This window comes from Elaeis guineensis, chromosome 1 (genome assembly GCF_000442705.2).
Source record: "Elaeis guineensis isolate ETL-2024a chromosome 1, EG11, whole genome shotgun sequence".
Taxonomy (NCBI): Eukaryota; Viridiplantae; Streptophyta; class Magnoliopsida; order Arecales; family Arecaceae; genus Elaeis; species Elaeis guineensis.
In genome coordinates, this window is record NC_025993.2 from 176,382,954 (window position 1) to 176,400,936 (window position 17,983).

General features: G+C 38.8%; 2 protein-coding genes across 2 annotated transcripts; one reads left to right on the forward strand and one right to left on the reverse strand.

Moving 5' to 3' along the window:
* The first annotated feature begins 9,616 nt into the window (after nucleotides 1-9,616).
* LOC105039780 (probable indole-3-acetic acid-amido synthetase GH3.6) lies at nucleotides 9,617-11,803 on the forward strand. Its single transcript, XM_010916047.4, has 3 exons — nucleotides 9,617-10,020; nucleotides 10,135-10,242; nucleotides 10,327-11,803. The coding sequence occupies exons 1-3, from the start codon at nucleotides 9,737-9,739 to the stop codon at nucleotides 11,660-11,662; spliced, it is 1,728 nt and encodes a 575-aa protein (XP_010914349.1). The 5' UTR covers nucleotides 9,617-9,736; the 3' UTR covers nucleotides 11,663-11,803.
* A 1,992-nt stretch (nucleotides 11,804-13,795) lies between these two features.
* Nucleotides 13,796-14,818, reverse strand: LOC105039781 (uncharacterized). The gene has a single exon (XM_010916048.4). The coding sequence runs from the start codon at nucleotides 14,626-14,628 to the stop codon at nucleotides 14,137-14,139; it is 492 nt and encodes a 163-aa protein (XP_010914350.1). The 5' UTR covers nucleotides 14,629-14,818; the 3' UTR covers nucleotides 13,796-14,136.
* Between the last annotated feature and the right edge of the window lie 3,165 nt (nucleotides 14,819-17,983).

Genomic DNA, 17,983 nt, shown 5'->3' on the forward strand with positions numbered 1-17,983 from the left:
TGCACACGCATGCCCATCTGCCTTGGCACGTCTGCCCATACGTTCGCATTTCCGCACTTGTACTGTGTGTGTGTGCGCACTAACGCAATGTGTTGGCACATTGGTTACTGTTATAGCACGTGCACTCACGCACACAACTAGACCTGTCAACGGATCGGGTTCGGGTCGGAACCTGGATATCCAGACTCGGACCCGATCTTAGTTATTGGTATCGAACCCGGATCCGAATACCCGACGGGTCTGGCTTTGATGTATTGGATCCAGACCCTAATGGATCTTGGATATTCAGACCTAGTTTCGAGACCCAAAACTCATATTCAAAGTCTCACAAAAAATACTTAAAAATTATACAATAACCTAAAAAAATATCTAAAAATTATACAATCATATGATCATATAAATAAAAATATAAAAGTTGTTCATATTTAATATGTAAAACTCCAATTAAAGTATCCAAAAATATAATAACATACAATTATAATAACAACATACAATTATAATAACAATATATAATTATAAAGTATTCGATATATTATTTAAATTTTAATAACAACATCATATTGTTCTATCCCAATTTGTTCCAACATTCCTCACAAGTCACAACTGTTGTGAATAGTGTCCCAAAGCCAATCGTCAGCCTGTTGACGGTTGTGCTCCTTTTGTATTAGTACATGAATTATAAATAAATAAAAGTTATTTTGATATTTTTTTTCATCACAAATGTTTCATCTTCTAATGAACTCCTGTGTTGTGGTGAAGTCCTTAGGACTATTTAGACTCGACAAAGGAGGATTTGTCGCTTAGTCCTTAAACCTGTTCACGATCAAATGATACGTTGTTATCAAGGACGACAACGTTTATCGAGCATAGATCGTTGTGTGCCATATGGGTTAGTTGTCCTTATAACCAAGGAGTGTGAAGACACTGGTATGGCATACAGGTGAGATGTAATGGTACATCTGCACTGAACGTGACCGACTCCGGAGCTATTTCTGCTGTCAAGATTTGCTCCGATGGAATATGGGTATAAATGTCCCTCCGACCTGAGACCGCCACGGTGACTTGCAAGCAACTCACTGCACTTAGGCACTGGACTACCTGAATTTCTAAATCAATGACGGAAGGCTGCTGGGTGTAGTCAAGTACTTGATTTGTCGGTGCGTGTGTCAAGATGGGATTGATCACTCCAGTTTAGGAGCTGTGTACAGTCGTGTTTCAATTTAGCAAAACCGTGACCAGGGTAGTCCTAGTGAGGAGTCACAGGACTAATTGAGTTGAGCACGATTCGGATGATCTCATTAGGGTTGACAGTTAACCTTGAGTCGTCCTAAATACAGGGGTCAAAAGGGATGAATTATACGGTAACCATATTCACGTAGGTTCTGAATGTTGCGATTGTGACTATTCGACCTATCCGGTCGTCGGGTACCATTGCTAGATGGTCACTTCGATTAGTACAGGAATTGGTTCCCGTGCTACCGGCTTAGGTTCGAACCTGCGGGGTCACACACATTAGAGGTTCTTTTCTGATCTGATGGCTGATTACGAGTCTTATGTGTCTGAAACTCTATGATTGAGAATTAGGATTCTCTGATCATGAGTTTCACACATTTTGGATATCGGGGTCAAAATTTTGAATTTCAAATTTTGAATTTGAAATTTGAACTCTTTGATCAGGATTTCATATCGATGGTCTCTGATGCCTAATTGCCCATCGGATTTGGACTCAATATTTATGAGAGGTTTAATTAGTGATTTGATCACTAATTAACTCAATTTGATTGAGTAATTATTTTTAGATCAAGTCCAATTGAATTGGATTCAGTTTGGATTGACCCGATTAGGTTAAGTGTTGATCTAATCACTAAGGTGGTTTAGTCCCTGATTTGATCAGGGGTTAGGCTTAGTTAATTCCTGATTTGATTAGGATTTTATTGAGCCTAATTAAGTCTAATTGTGTTGGATTTAATCTGGTCTAATTGTGCTTAACCTATTTTAATTAGGTTGGCTCAATTTGAATCAAACCACCTTGTTTTAAATTCCCTGCGCCACCCAACTTCCTTGCGCCCATTTGAATTCATGAGAAGAAATTTTCTCGTGAATTTTCTCCCACGCAAAGCTCTCTCACATCCATGTTTCTGTGCGCCAATTATTTGGATTAACTTGGTTTGTTACCCATCCAAATTCAAAGGGGTTTTGAATTTGAATGGATAACCAAATAACCATACGCCAGCTTATCCTCTTTTGTGCGCCCCATATTCCACACGAGAAATGGTTTCTCGTGAAAGTCTCCACGCATAAAAAAAAAAAGAAAAAAAGAAGGCCACGCCATCTCTTCTTTCTCGCACAAATGGATGAGGATAAGATTGGTTGGCACTTGAATTCAAATTTGATTTGAATTCAAGTGAGCAACCACCTCTTCTTATCCACTCACACGCTTTCAACATCTCTTGCGATATTTTATAAAATGAGAAAGAGAGGGGGCGTGGGCAAAAAAAGAAAGAAGAGATAAAGGGTGTGGGGAGGTTCTAAAAATATTTTGAAGTATTCAAAATTTATCGAGAGGAGAGAAAAAGGAGAGAGAAGTGGGCGCATGGTTTTTGGTGTGTACCTTAGGATTTCTACCTAGGGTTCGGGAAGTGAGATTGGTGTGCCACGAGTGTCGTAAATCCACCAAATTTTAGGGAGAGATCTATCAGCCCCTCAACCAACCGTGCAGACGATCCGGAGCATCCAAGGAGTCAGCACACATCGATCGAAGGAGTTCGATCAACATCAGCCATCAAAAGGGTGAAATTACGAACTAGCATTCGTGAGGAGCCGATCAGACGGGAGCTTCGTGTGGACGATCCACAGAGGCCAGACACTTGTGTGGCTGTGACGTGATGATCAGAGTCTTCCGACGGTGATCAGATTGCGGTGATCGACTATCCGCAAAAGGTGATGTGTTCTGAACACAGTACAGTAAAAAGTTTACTGTTTCAAATTTGAATTTTAAATTTAAATGCATGCTGTTGTATCATATTTAGATCATAGTGTAGGGTTAATTAGTATTAATTAATGAGATTAATTAATAATTCTACTATAAAATAGTAATTTTGAAAAAAAAAATTAAAATTACCATTTTGCCCCTGCACTGAATTTTTGCTTCAAATGGTATTAGAGCATGGTTCTAGAATATGATACACATATACATGCATAGATTAAGGTGTAATCTATAAGTTTAAATTTGAAATTCAAAATTTAAAATTTAAAATCTGTTAGAAGTTTTAAATTTGAAATTCAAAATTTGAAAATTGAATTTTAAAATTTAAATTTTGAAATTTGAAATTTGAAATTTGTTTGAAATTTCAAATTAAAAATTTGAGATTCGAAATTTAAAATTTGAAATTCAAAATTTAAAATTCAAAGATTGAAAATTCAAAATTTGAAATTTGGTTGAAATCTCAAATTTGAAATTTGAAATTTGAAATTTGAAATTTGAAATTCAAAATTTAAATTTTGAAATTGGTATATTTAGATATACTTGATCCAAGTAGCAAGTAATCTAATTGGGTTGGTTGCCATGGCCGTCCAGTCATAGGAGAAAAGTAAGGTTTAAAGGCCCTCTCTTCTCATTTGATGGGGTCTCCTATAGCGGTAGGGGTGCCGATGCAATTATATCCCATGTCGATGAAGCAGCGAAAGGACTTAATTATAAGATTTATCATGAATGTGTTAGATTAGATCTAGAAGAAAATTCATGATTTATTTTGAGTTATTTTCTGTTATGAAATGAGCAATAGGATTGCTGTTTATGAAATGTGCTGACCCGTTTGTGAAATGAGTCAACACATTTGGTGAACAAAAAATAAAATCTTTCAAAATTTAAAAATCATTTTCGAAATGCCAAACCCTGACCCATCAGCCCAAGTACTTAATTAAAAGAATTAAGTGTTGTCTAGTAGGTTTAGAATTGTGAATTAAGACCTAAGACAATTGCATAAACTTGTGGGTCAATGGGTTAGATGAATTAGGTCCATAATTGGGTTAGACCTAAGGTTAGCTTAAAAAATAGACTAAATGGAGTAATTGGTCAAATCTAATCAAAAGTTGAATTAGATTAGGTCAAGGATACTCTAGACTCAACTTCAATAGTTGTAGTTGAATGGGTCCATGTCTTTAACTAGACCAAGATGGACTTAATTCATGGTTATGCGGTGGAGCCCTATTTACTAAGTTGATCAAAATTAAAACTAATGAACCGGTTGGTGTCTAAGGTAAGTTCGGCAGTTTTGACCAGTGGTTCTTAAGCGGGAACTACTCGCATTGATTCGATCATTGACGAGTTAATGGCAAATCCCCACCACTGATCTCACTTACCTGGCCAATCTGGTAAGTTAGATTTTGATTAGATCACTTGGTGATTAGAGCTTACCCATGTCATTAGGTAAATCAGTGTGACTGATTTAGGTGCTCCTAATGCCAGTTTTAATTAAATCCTTTTTAATCTGACTTGGTGAAGTCAGTGGGAGGATTGAAATTGGCTGGATGATTTCTTCTCTACTATCTTTTAATAAAATCCTCAAAAATTATTAGGTCCCTAAAATGATTAAGTTATAATGATAACTAAGTCAATGCCTCCCATTAAGTGAGTGATAATAAGTCCATTAGTTCAATGATCATTGGAGGCCCAAAGGCCTGGTGCTCATTGGCTAATGGAATTATCATTCATAATATGATAATTTGGTTGAGTCTTTCTGATGGTGGTTAGGTTGGCCAGTCAAAGTCGGACCTAATCATTTATTGGTCTGATTCACCAAATTAAGTCATGTTAATGGTTGGACCTAACCAGATCTTTTCAGTGGAGGCCAAAGCCTACTGATTAGGTTCTGGGGCAAAATCAATTACTATAAGTTGTTTAGAGAAACAACTGGTTAACAACCTACCCATAGATGCACATGGGTTGACCAACCAAAGTTGAGCTCGTGTGTAGTCTGTGTGGATTCTAGTACCCATTAAGAAATTAAAGTAATTCCTCGAATTGGAGGTTGAGGCTACCAGTTCATAAAAATATTGAGAAAAACTTTAGACTAAAATCCAAATCTTTAGTATTAATTTATGTACTAATAGAGGTCTAGTTTTCCTTTATACAGCTATGGCCACTACCCTGTCGCTCTGGTTATTATTAGATAATGACAAGCTCATGGGACCTAATTTCGATAGCTGGTATCGAAAATTAAAAATCATCATTGAGCATCAGCGGATCTTTTATGTAGTAACGGATCCAGCACCTGAGGAGCCAGCTCCGAACACTAGTAAGGCGATCCAAGACACTTACCAGAAGTGGCTCAATGATCGCACCACCATCCGATGTATTATGCTGGCAGCAATGAATGACGAGTTTAGCCACAGGTTTGAGAACGCCCAGCCACAGGAGATGCTTCAAATGTTGAACGACTCCTTTGGCACGTCTGACGATGTTGAAAGGCACAAAACTAGTTGTGCCATTTTCAATGCTCGGATGAGGGATGGGGCCTCAGTCATTGATCATGTACTGTACTTGATCGAGATGATTGAGCGCCTAAGCAAATTGGATTTTCCTCTGCACGAGCAGCTCGGTAAGGATGCGATCCTTAATTCCTTGCCCAAGTCCTTCCTCCCATTCTTTACTCATTTTCGAATGACAAAGCCTGCAGTAAACTACCACGGGTTGTTGGGGTTGCTGCAGAACTTTGAGAAGGATCACCAGCTCCATAAAGAGTCGGTGAATGTAGTGGGAGGGTCTTCTTCTCGTCGTCGACCCTTTGGGAAGGGGAAGAAGAACAAGAAGAAGAAGAACAAGAAGGTGCAGTCTCATGCTGGGATGATTGCACAGGGTCAGATCAAGAAGCGCAAGCCTAACCAGAGCCAGACGGAGTACTTCTTTTGCAAGAAACAGGGGCATTGGAAGAGGAACTGTCCTCAATACATTGCCTCCCTGGACCCGAACAGGCTGAAGAAGAAGCAAGGTAATTATATGATAACTCCTTGCAACTTTTTCATTTATGATACTACTGCCTGGGTATTGGATACCGGAAGCCCTTATCATATTTGTAATTCGATGCAGGGTCTGCAGGTCAGTAGGAGATTTGATGAAGGCGAGAGGTTCCTGAACGTTGGAGATGGAAGCAAAATTTCAGTTCTAGCTTTAGGAATCATGAGTCTTGTAATCAATTCTCGTAATGTAATTTTGAGTGAATGTCACTATTGTCCAAGCTTTTTATTAAATATTATTTCGTAGGCCTTTTGGCCATGTACGGTTATGATTTTTTAATAAAAAAAATATTTACAATATCATTTTGAATGGTGTTACAATGTTTGTTGGATAATTAAATAATAAAATTTACTTACTATCACAGCCTGTTAATGTGGTTCAAAACTTCGATAAACGCCTTAGAATAGATAATGTGTCAAAAGTCTACCTTTGGCACTGCAGGCTAGGTCATATCAATAAGGACAGGATAAACAGGTTGGCTCAAGAAGAAATTTTTGAACTTGGTGATTGTGAATCACTTCCAACCTGTGAGTCTTGTCTTCTTGGAAAGATGACCAAGTCACCTTTTACTGGAAAAGGTGAGCGAGCCAGTGAACTCTTGGGTCTGGTATATTCTGATGTATGTGGACCTATGAGCTCAAGTGCAAGAGGTGGATATTTCTACTTCATAACATTCACAGACGATCTATCGAGGTATGGGTATGTCTACTTAATGAAGCATAAGTCGGAGTCGTTTGAAATATTCAAACTATTCTGAAATGAGGTAGAAAAATAAACTAGGAAGTGTATTAAAATTCTTCGATCTGATCGAGGAGGTGAATACCTTTCCAATGAGTTTCTGATATATCTAGGAGAGAATGGGATTCTCTCTCAGTGGACTCCTCTTGGAACACCACAGCATAATGGTGTGTCTGAAAGGAAGAATCGGACCTTATTGGACATGGTTCGATCCATGATGGGGTTTGCTAGTCTGCCGATCTCCCTCTGGAGATATGCGCTCGAATCGGCTTGTTACCTTCTAAATAGAGTTTCGAGTAAGTCTGTAGCCAAAACGCCATATGAGATATGGATAGGACGTAAGCCAGTACTCTCGCACCTTAGGATTTGGGGATGTCCGGCTTATGTTAAACGTTTAATTACAGAAAAGCTTGGACCTAGGTCTGACAATTGTAATTTTATAAGATACCCAAAAGAGACCAAAGGGTATTATTTCTACCTTGCTGATGAGCAAAAGGTGTTTGTCAGCCTTAAGGCAATCTTTTTAGAAAAGGAGTTCCTTAGTGAAGGAACTGTTGCCTCTAAGGTCGAACTTGACGAAGTTCGACAGGTGGAAAAACCGACACATGTTACTAAACCTGAACCGGATTTGATTAGATCAGATCCGGAGCCCATTGATTATGCACCCTTAAGACGGTCTGGTAGAGTAGTACCACATCAACTGGACAGATACTATGGTTTCTTGGTCCGGGATGGCGATCCTGTCGAACTTGATGAAAACGATGAGGATCCGATCACCTACATGGATGCAATGCAGAGACCTGACTCTGAGAAATGGCTAGAGGCCATGAAATCTGAAATGGAGTCCATGAAGGTCAACGATGTGTGGACATTGGTTGACCCACCCGAAGGAGTGAAACCCATAGGGTGTAAGTGGGTCTTCAAGAGGAAGAGGGACGCAGACGGAAATGTGGAGACCTATAAAGCCCGTCTGACTACCAAGACATATCGTCAACATTATGGTATAGACTATGACGAGACGTTTTTTCCTGTGGCAATGCTCAAATCCATTCGGATTATGCTTGCGATAGCTGCCCATCTAGACTATGAAATCTGGCAGATGGATGTGAAGACAGCTTTCCTAAACAGAGAGCTGGACGAAGAGGTGTATATGATACAACCTGAAGGGTTCACATCCACAGATGAGTCTAAGGTATGCAAGCTACAAAGGTCCATTTATGGACTTAAGCAGGCATCTCGAAGTTGGAACATACGTTTTGATAGGACGATAAAAACGTATGGCTTCGTTAAGAACGGAGAAGAGCCCTGCATTTATAAGTGGGCTAATGGTCCAGTAGTAGTATTTCTTGTATTGTATGTGGATGATATTCTCTTAATCAAGAATGATGTCTCTGCATTACAGGGAATAAAGATTTGGCTATTATCACAGTTATCCATGAAGGATCTGGGAGAAGCTTCCTACATCCTAGGGATGAGGATCTATAGGGATAGATCCAAAAGGTTGCTTGGCTTATCCCAGTCCACGTACATTGATACTATGCTGAAAAGGTTCAGCATGGAGAATTTCAAGAAAGGCTATCTACCGATAGGCCATGGAATTTTTCTCTCGAAAAGAGATTGTCCGACAACACCTCAAGAGAGAGAGCGTATGGGTAGGATTCCATATGTTTCGGCAGTGGGATCTATCATGTACGCCATGATATGTACACGACCAAATGTGGCATACTCACTAGGGGTAGTGAGTAGATACCAATCTGATCCAGGGGAGAATCACTGAAAGGTTGTTAAAACCATCCTGAAGTATTTAAGAAATACTAAGGACCAGTGGCTTGTATATGGTGAATCGGACTTGAGACTTATAGGGTTTACAGACTCTAGTTTCCAGTCTGATTGCGATGACAGCAAGAGTGTGTCAGGATTTATTTTTACCCTTAATGCTGGGGCTGTCTGCTGGAAGAGTTCCAAGCAGCACACTGTGGCTGATTCAGTATGCGAGGCGGAGTATATTGCTGCATCAGATGCTGCCAAAGAAGCGGTGTGGCTGAAGAAATTTAAAATTTAAAAATACTCTACTATTTACGATGAAAATATTTTCATCACTAATATTTAAAAATTTAAAATTAATATAAATATTTTATTGTTTACGATAAAAATAATCGTCGTAAATAATTAGTATTTACGTTGAAATATTTTTCGATCGCTAATATGATACTATTAACGATGAAATTTTTTTTTATCATAAATAATTTATTATTGATGATAAATTTATTTTTTTATTATAAATATTTTTATTGTCGATAAAAAAATTTTATTATAAATATATATATATATATATATATATATATATATATTTTTTTTTTTTTTTTGTAGTGTTATGATCAGCTTCTTCTCACCTGACCCGATAGGAGGGTAGAAGCATGAGACCAGGAGAGCGATGACCGCAAACAAGATCGGTGCAAGAAATGCACGCACAAAATCCGCGAAGCGTTGTTGGTACCTGGAGAGGTTCTTCTTGCTATATTCCAGGTCTGAGAAGGCCCATAGTCCCCATTGCTTCCAATGCAGCTATCGGTGAAGGAAGCAAAGCAACAAGAGAAGGTTTATTCTCGAATTGGGGTTCGAGCTGGATTAATCAGATGTTGTAGAAAAGTTACGCTAGTGTCTCCATTTATAAGAAGGCTGAGCAAAGTAGTAGGCGATGCGAGAAAGTATCATTCTTTCCAGTTTTGATTGGCTTGCTTTCATTCTCGGATGAGTGTTCTTACTGAGGGTCAATGGTGTCTGAGACCAGAGAGCTAATCCCACACCCAGAATCAAGCTTAGGAAAACCCCACCGAACCGAAATGACGCTAACACCACACTTGACGCAAAAATTACATAAAATCCAACGCGTCCTGCCAACGCAATGTAAGGGCATTCTCGTCCATCTAAAGTCACAATCTTAGCTTCGGATACGCGAACCGAGCTGCTTCAACGACGGCGATGGCGGACAGCGAAGTCCTGCGACAGCTGGAGGAGTCCACCGGCGACGCCCGCCGTCTTCAGCTCGAGACCCTCCGCTCGATCCTTGAGGCCAACGCCGGCAGCGCCTATCTCCGCCGCCACCTCTCGGGCTACCTCCCGGACGCTCTCGACGCCACCACCTTCCGCCGCCTCGTCCCCCTCTCCTCCTACGACGACTACGCCGATTTCATCGCCCGCATCGCCGACGGCGTCGATCCCCCCACCTCCCTGTCCTTCGATCCCCTCCTCTGCTTCTTCTACAGGTCCTCTTCAATTCAATTCCATCTCACAAAAAAGCCATCTTTTGCCCTGATTTGCTATTTTGTTGATTTTTACCCTGTCTATCGACTTGTTTCTGAAATTTTTGCGATCTCCAGTTCGGGAACCAGCAATTTGAGGCCAAAGTTGATACCTTTCTTCGATTCCAGCCACGCCAAATCCGCCTCCAATCTAGCCCACCAAGCCAGTTCCACCCTTCTCCGAAGGTGATCAACTTCTATTACCAATCTTATCTCAATTAAAGATTTTAATGTTCTTCATCTAATTGATGTTTTTCTCCATAAATTAAGATTATTCCCTCCAAGACAGACAGTAAATAAGATTCTATGGTTCTTGTATGCCGGAAATGTCACCGAGACCAAAGGTGGATTCAAGGTAATGGCAGCCTCGGCTTACCCTTTTCACCGCAAGGGCCCGAACCCTCTGCTGTCGATGATTGCCAGTCCTCCAGAAGTCGTTCTTGGGTCCGACAATCATCAGCAAATGTACTGCCACCTTCTCTGCGGCTTCAGCAATTCGGCATCCATAGATGGCATTCGAGCACCATATGCGGCAGGTTTGGTGAGAGCAATTCGTCTTCTGGAGTCTAAATGGAAGCAGCTCTGCAATGACATAGAATCTGGATTGGTTAACCCGGAGATCACAGATGCTGCTATGCGAGATGCGGTGCAGGAGTTGCTCGGTGGGCCGCAGCCGGAGATGGCGAAGAGGATTCGAGAAGCTTGTGGGAAGTCGAATTGGGGTGGAATTCTTGGTGAATTGTGGCCGGAAGTGCGGTATGTTGCTTGTGTTACCACAGGGAGCATGGAGCAATACTATCCAATACTGAAGCACTATGCTGGTGATCTGCCATTGTTGTGTGGGGATTACTTCACTTCTGAGTGTCCTGTAGGTATTAACATGGATAGGATGCGATCGCCGGAGGAGACAAGCTTTGTGATTCTCCCGAATGCAGCTTACTTTGAGTTCATTCCTTTCGAAATGGGAGATTCTTCGGAGGCAAAAGAGACTGTGGATATCTGTGGGGTGGAGGTTGGGAAGATGTATGAAGTGGTGGCAACTACTTACAGGGGGTTGTACCGGTACCGCTTGGGTGATGTTGTTAAGGTGGTTGGATTTTATAATTCATCTCCTCAAGTTCAGTTCATTACAAGAGCCCCAAAGGAGGCTTCAGAAATCTTTACTGAAAGAGAATTAGTGTCTGCAATGGAAAACTTTCAGCTTATGCTTAGGGAAGGGCACAGAGGGGAAGTTGTAGAGTTTGCTGGATTTTTGGATTCTGGTTCAGGTCTAAAACATGTCATCATTTTTGTGGAAGTAAGCATAGATTGCATGTTTCTGCAAAGGGAGAATATGGAGGAGTCCATTGCTTATCTGAGAAGGTGCTGCTCATCCATTGAAGGTTGTTTAGGGAATGTCTATAGGGTGAAGAGATCTGATGGAGATCTTGGTCCTCTGCAGATATCTATAGTAAAGCCTGGTAGTTTTGATGGTCTGGCAAAATTGGCCATGGAGAATGGAGCACCAGCCAACCAATATAAGCCTCCAAAGGTCATTCGGAACCTTGGCCTTGTTGATTTATTGAAAGCATCTGTTGTGGTAAGAGCAAGTCTGGAAGGTAATTGAATGTAAAATTCTAATGTACCACTGATAATAAGAAGGAATTCTTATACCTCTTTACTTTGAGTGAGAAACCTCCCCTCTGTGGCTGTATTCTTCTTCTCGAAATGCATCATTGCTTATAATATTTCTTGTTTTTGTTGATTATGTGATAATGATTGTTCCTTCATCTTATTTTGACATTCTGATTCAAGTATTTAGGTTCCAAGCTTCTATGGCACTAAATGGACTTAAAATTCCACAGAGACCTTTTCTATTATGAGCATCAATCTGTTGAATTATGCACATACGAATGCTAATCACCTTGATTCTTAAATATAATCTTTGCAGATAAAATAGTGGAAGCATCAATATGTGGCCTTAGAAATTCAAATGGAGTCCATCCCATTTAAATATAAAATGACAGTTGTGAAAAATGACTTGTGAAAAATTGTGGAATAGGTTTTTTTTAATCTATCTGATCTTACCTATTCTCTCTAACATGTCTGATCGTAACTTATTATATGTGATTTGGGTTTTTTGGTTAAATAGAAGATCAGAACTCATGAATTTGTTTCTATCTAAAATATATAACCGATGTCAACACTGGCTTTTATGCTATTTCTATTGAGTTCACCAACCATAAACATGTGGAATTTTGTTTTACTATTCAGAATAGCTTTCATTTGAGATATGATATGGAAGAAAGTGAAACGGAGACAATCAAATATAGTAGGTCTAAAACTTTGCACTTTGATATGGTATTCTTGAATCAAGTTTGGAAATTAATAGCTATTCAATAATGTTGGGATATATTCTAATATATGCTATTCTAGACGTTATCTGGAGATCGTTATCCCATGACAACATTCATTTAACAATATATTAGCATCACAAGATCCAAGTAACTCAAATATAGCTGGAAGTATTGACTAGGTCTTCACCAACTATTAAATTAAAACATTTGCAATTTTGTCAAAACTAAAATATCCGACAGCTGAGTACCTCAGATATAAGTGGTTATATCTCTTATTTATCATATAACTTCATATCCATCCAACAATGGACAAGAATAGAGTTTTACGTGTTCTTAGTTACCATCAAACATGGTGATTTTTGCTCCAATTTTCACTTTACTACTTGTCCTATCACTTTAAATCCATCCATGAAAACACAAGAATAGAGTTTTACCTGTTCTTGACTATAAGCATGGTGGTGAAAGAAGTTTAGAAGTGAAAATTAGCTCACCTCAATCTTTAACAAGTTTATACTTATCTCTATCCCCAAGCTACAAAACTATCAATTTGCATAGTTAGGTCATGACCTCCACCATTTTTTGCCGAGTTGAAAGAATTTATGATAAATATTCTAGCACAAAATATAAAAAAGATAAAAGGAGTTAAAAACATTGGAAAACATATTATTTAGGCTACAATAAATATAATAATTCACAAACCTTCATTCAGTATCCTCCCATATCCCAAAAATTATTTTTGCCAATGCTAATGCTATGCAAGTGATGACAAAGTGGAATTGAGACATTATATTTTCTCTATTTTCTTTGTTGATGGGTGTGGATGTAAATCATGGTGCTCCTTTCCTTTAGATTTTTATTGTTGTTTAATATATATTTTGATTTTTATTGTTATGTCCCCTTGCTTTAAAATATCAGTTATAAGCTAGCCCACTGCCCATCCCAAACATTAAAAAATACAGTCTAGGATTCTTTTCTTTTGTTTAGCTGTTGTATACAAATCTTATGAAGCAAATGAATCCAGTGACATTTTAATTGCGTGCACTTTTATTTTTTATTTTTTTATTAAAGTCTTAGAGAATTTTTGACATAGAAAATCTTTTGACACGATTACGCATGCAGTTTCAGCAGTCTATATATCTTTTATTCTCTTCTCGTAAAACATCTTAGTTTAAACCATAATATGAAACCGTCATGACCTTTTTTTTTTTTTTTTTTTACATGAAGTAGGTGAAATAAAGAAAAAATTACATAAGCTTTTTCACTGGCTAACCGATCAGCCGCCTTTTCTGAAAAATAAGGATTACCAAACAAAGTCAAAGCACCTTCTTTGTTCGCATCCATATCTTAAATATGGAAGAGAGGTGGGAGGATATATAAATTAGTATACAGGAGCTGAGGACAGCTAACCAATATGGAAAGATAAAATATATATTTTAAAAATATTACATTACTAATACATTATTACATTGCTGATGCTACATCTTCAATCATTTCCTTAATCTCATCCTCCTTTTCCTCCTATCTTCCAGTCCATCAAAAAAAAAAAAAATATATATATATATATAAATATACACAAGAAAAACAACCTACACCACCATGATACATATCCATCATACGTTATTCATCCTAACTTTCCATCTTTCCATTTCATCCCTACATCCCGTTTTTCTCTAAAATGCAAACGGAGAAAGTCTGATCTGAATCCAAGAAGGATGGAAAGCAGAAGATGATTAAAAAATAAGAATTACTCCAGTCGGAGCAAACGTCTGAGATCTTTAGTTGCATAGTCCACCACCGCCGACTCATCCTTCTTCAAGAAGAAATTCGGCAACGGCAGCGAGCTCGGCGATGGTGAGACCGAGAACGCCGAGCCCGCGTACATCTTCGTCGCAGCCGCCGGATCCCCGAAATTGATTTGCTTCGGGACCATTTCCGGATCTGGTCCCAACCTTCCTCTTCCGAACATGGTCGCAATCTCCGGTTTCTTAAGCATATCTTGTGACTCACCTCGTCGCAGAATTGTCACCTGTTTTTCTCCGACGGTGGTACCGCCGGTCTTCGCTAGCTTGGGGGAGGCCTCCCGCCTCTTTCTGGCCTCCGACCGAGGAGAGGTCGTCTTCCTCGAGGGCTTTGGATTGGGGTTGGGGTTAGGTCTCCGGCGGGGGAGGAAGGCCGGTAAAGGCCGCATACGCTGTGCCATGAGGACGTCGTGCGGCCGCAAGACCTCCGTTGCCATTTCGAAGAAGATGAAGGAAAAAAAAAACGATTCCAGTCAACAAATTTGGATGGCTTTTGGATCGACAGGCGTGGGTTTATAAAGAAATGAAGAAATTTCGATGCGGGTTCGTCGACTTCTAAACTTTTTTTTTTTTTTCCTTTTTTTTCTTTCGTCTCCTCTCATGGGTGAGAGGGGAGGGGGTGTGAGGGCTTCTTGGTTGCTTCCAGCTTTAATTTAAGGAGAGAGACGGGGGGGGGGTTGAGTTGGTGAGGATAAGGCTGGAAGCCGGGGTGGATGGTTGACACGTGTAATCGTGGAACCGGTCTTCGCCGCCCGGATCGGTCAGAGAATTCTTCTAACGGAAAGAAAACGTTACGTGACGCCGTTTTGTCATCGTCGTGTACCCTCTCTTCTTTGTCTGAAATGGTGGGACCCATGTAAACGATGAGTGCCACTACCGGGTCATCGACGCGAAAAGGCAGAAGGCGACTTTTAAAGAAATAAAAAAAATGAAAAAAAATACTTGTGGACGATGAGATGCGGGCCCTACTTGGTGTTGGGGCAAGAGGTGCGTCCAATTATTGGACTAGAATATTAGTAATTTTCGTTTTAATACATGCATAATAATTTAGGGAATATCTTGTGAAGTGTGAGCATGTCGCTAACACTATGATCAACCACCTGCCCCACGAGACAATTGTTTTTAAAAATAATAATTTGAAAAATATTCCCCTTTCCAGTAATTTTTTCTCCTCTAAAAATATGGAATTGAACCAATTAGTAGATATCTATTTCTACAACATGGTGGTTAGTGGATTTTTTTTTTTTGTAGAAGGTTAGTGGAGATCTTTAGTTGATCATCTAGGTCAAGTAATTTTTCATTATTATGCTAGATGCAATGTACATGTGGAGACGAGGTCAGAAAAGTATTTAGAGAATTTAACCCAAAAGAGTGAGAAGTATATTGACACAATAAAAATAAAACCAACCCCATTTTTTTTTAAAAAAAAAAATGGCAGGGAAAAATCCAAGCTCCCTCCTGCATTAAGAAAGGAAAAGATATGGCATGATTTAGAAGAGGTTACTGCAGCTCACTAAGGTTTGCAGGCTTTTCAAAAGATATATTTTCTATTTATCAATTTATCACTTTGATACGTTGCTGTCATTTATTGGACATGGAACCATAGGAGGGAACTACATGAGAGTCATAATTTTTTTCTAGTAAATCAGCAGATTCATATGTCATGTTAGAATATCATTTTTAATCAGATTACATATTTTAGTTTGATAATTTTAATTGGTACCACCTTCTTCTGGGGCAATTGGTACTCTTTCTGCAGCTCCAGTTGTCCCCGTAACGGGTGCCCCATTTGCTTGTTCTTTGACTTTAATGATAAGATAACATGCGTGTAATTATTGTGAAGCCCAAGTAAATATTTTTTATTTTAAAAAATTTAGACTACATTCTTTATAAAAAAGTTGTTTATGATTAGAAATAATTGTAATTATTTTATGAATTCTCAACCACTCCATTTCAATCATGGAAGTGCGTCAACCATTTTTATGAAACAGAAGCAATGAAAAGATTATGAAACGTACCACAGATTAAGGAAAAGATAGCTGAATGGATCAAAGAAAATGTTAGCACCATTTAAAGAGCCAAAATATTGCATCACAATAATTTAGAGGAGGAGGACTTGTTTCTCTTCAGATTCCAGGAGAAAGGGATCCCTCTTCTCTCATATTTAGATCCATGAGCCATGCTATGTGGTTATGTACTTTTAACATCTGTCATGATGGAATTCATCTGAATTAGAATTCTCTATATGATACATGAGATTGAAGGATTCGGTTCAATCATCCACCACCATCCATCAATTAATAGCAAGTAATTGATCAAGAAATGCATATATGTTTTAACAAACCAAAAAAGGTTCATATCTATTTATCTTGTTCCATCATTCACCTTTAGCTGATGCAGGGAAGATGGGTGATCAAACTGGGAGCCACTGATCACATGAAGGATCTAAACACAGCTCATCTAAGGCAGCCACTGGTCCCCCAACAAGAAGCCAATTGGGTCTCCATTTATGAGCTCACTTATCCATGACATCAACACTGTGAACGACCTTTGAGGGCTCTTTTGCTAGCTGCCACGGCATTTGCTTATCAGGACAAAAGAAATTATAAATAATTCAACCCATCCCAGGATAAGATGCAATGGATGTTTTATTTAAAGCCAAAGTGGTTGTGGAGAGATCACATCGTGGACCAAAAGAAAGTGACATAAGGAGGAGGGTATGCAGGGAAAAAAAAAAATTCCCATGCTTGCTCCAGGAAAAAGAAATGAATAAAGAGAAAAGCCAAGCTCCCCAAAGCGTGTTATTCCCACCGAGAAAGCAAAAGAGGAGGCCAACCAAGTCTTAAAAAGACTTATTCCAAGGTGGGGTTCGTGGGTCAATGCTCTCCTTATTCATTTCGTTGGGACCGGGCTGGAGACAAGACTATTGGTGCTTGTCGATTTTTTCCATATACAAAAGATTCTCGCGTATTCATGCTAGATTTGCCAAGCTCTTTTTATTAGCAAGTGGATCTTCCTACCTCTCTAAGACGTTCAAAGGATATGTGTGAGAAGGACATGTATTTATCTGAAGATTTCAAGATGACTTAGCCATCTCAAAGCAAGCTTAATTCGAAAATTTTGATAGGATCAGTTGTTATTAAATAATATGATGATTATATTTCAGATAAATTTTGAATATATATATATATATATATATAATTAAAAAATTGAAATAATATTTTTACTGCTTTTTTTTGATAAAATTTTAAATTATTATAAACGGTGCCGAAGTAGATCCAACACATCATCCATAATTTACAAGTTTTTTTTTTCCGTTTGCCAAGGTTGTCCCTTTCAATAGTTTAGAAGGTTTTTTTGGTTGCTCCCTTGCCAAACAATGGGCGCCCATCGGTTTTAGGTACACCAATTCTGGGTTGTTCTTCCGTTGTAAGTGTCCGTCAGTAGATGTCACATCATCTTAGGTGATGTTCTCACAATAATTTTCATGATAACATATTTATAAAATTCACTATAACAGTCTGGGAACTTCCTAGCAATAGATTTGAGACTTTTTTCTTTAACCACTCTGAAAAAATGGGCAGCCTTTGGCTTAAGATATCAGATGCTACTGGATCTTTCCACCATAAGTTTAATGATAACGTATATAATAAATTACAAAGGCATCGATCTGAGAATATATTATTATAATTTGTGAACAATGATATTGTAGAATACTTCTGTTTTTTGTTGTTGTTATTTGTTTTACTGTCTTATTATAAGACTACTTTCCTCTGAGGAATTAATAGAGGT

Bases quoted from the DNA above. Each gene is read 5' to 3' on its own strand.
- LOC105039780 (XM_010916047.4), top strand. From the start codon at position 9,737: ATGGCGGACAGCGAAGTCCTGCGACAGCTGGAGGAGTCCACCGGCGAC. The intron at 10,021-10,134 runs GTCCTCTTCAAT...TGCGATCTCCAG, and splicing joins CTCCTCTGCTTCTTCTACAG to TTCGGGAACCAGCAATTTGA. The intron at 10,243-10,326 runs GTGATCAACTTC...CCATAAATTAAG, and splicing joins AGTTCCACCCTTCTCCGAAG to ATTATTCCCTCCAAGACAGA.
- LOC105039781 (XM_010916048.4), bottom strand. From the start codon at position 14,628: ATGGCAACGGAGGTCTTGCGGCCGCACGACGTCCTCATGGCACAGCGT.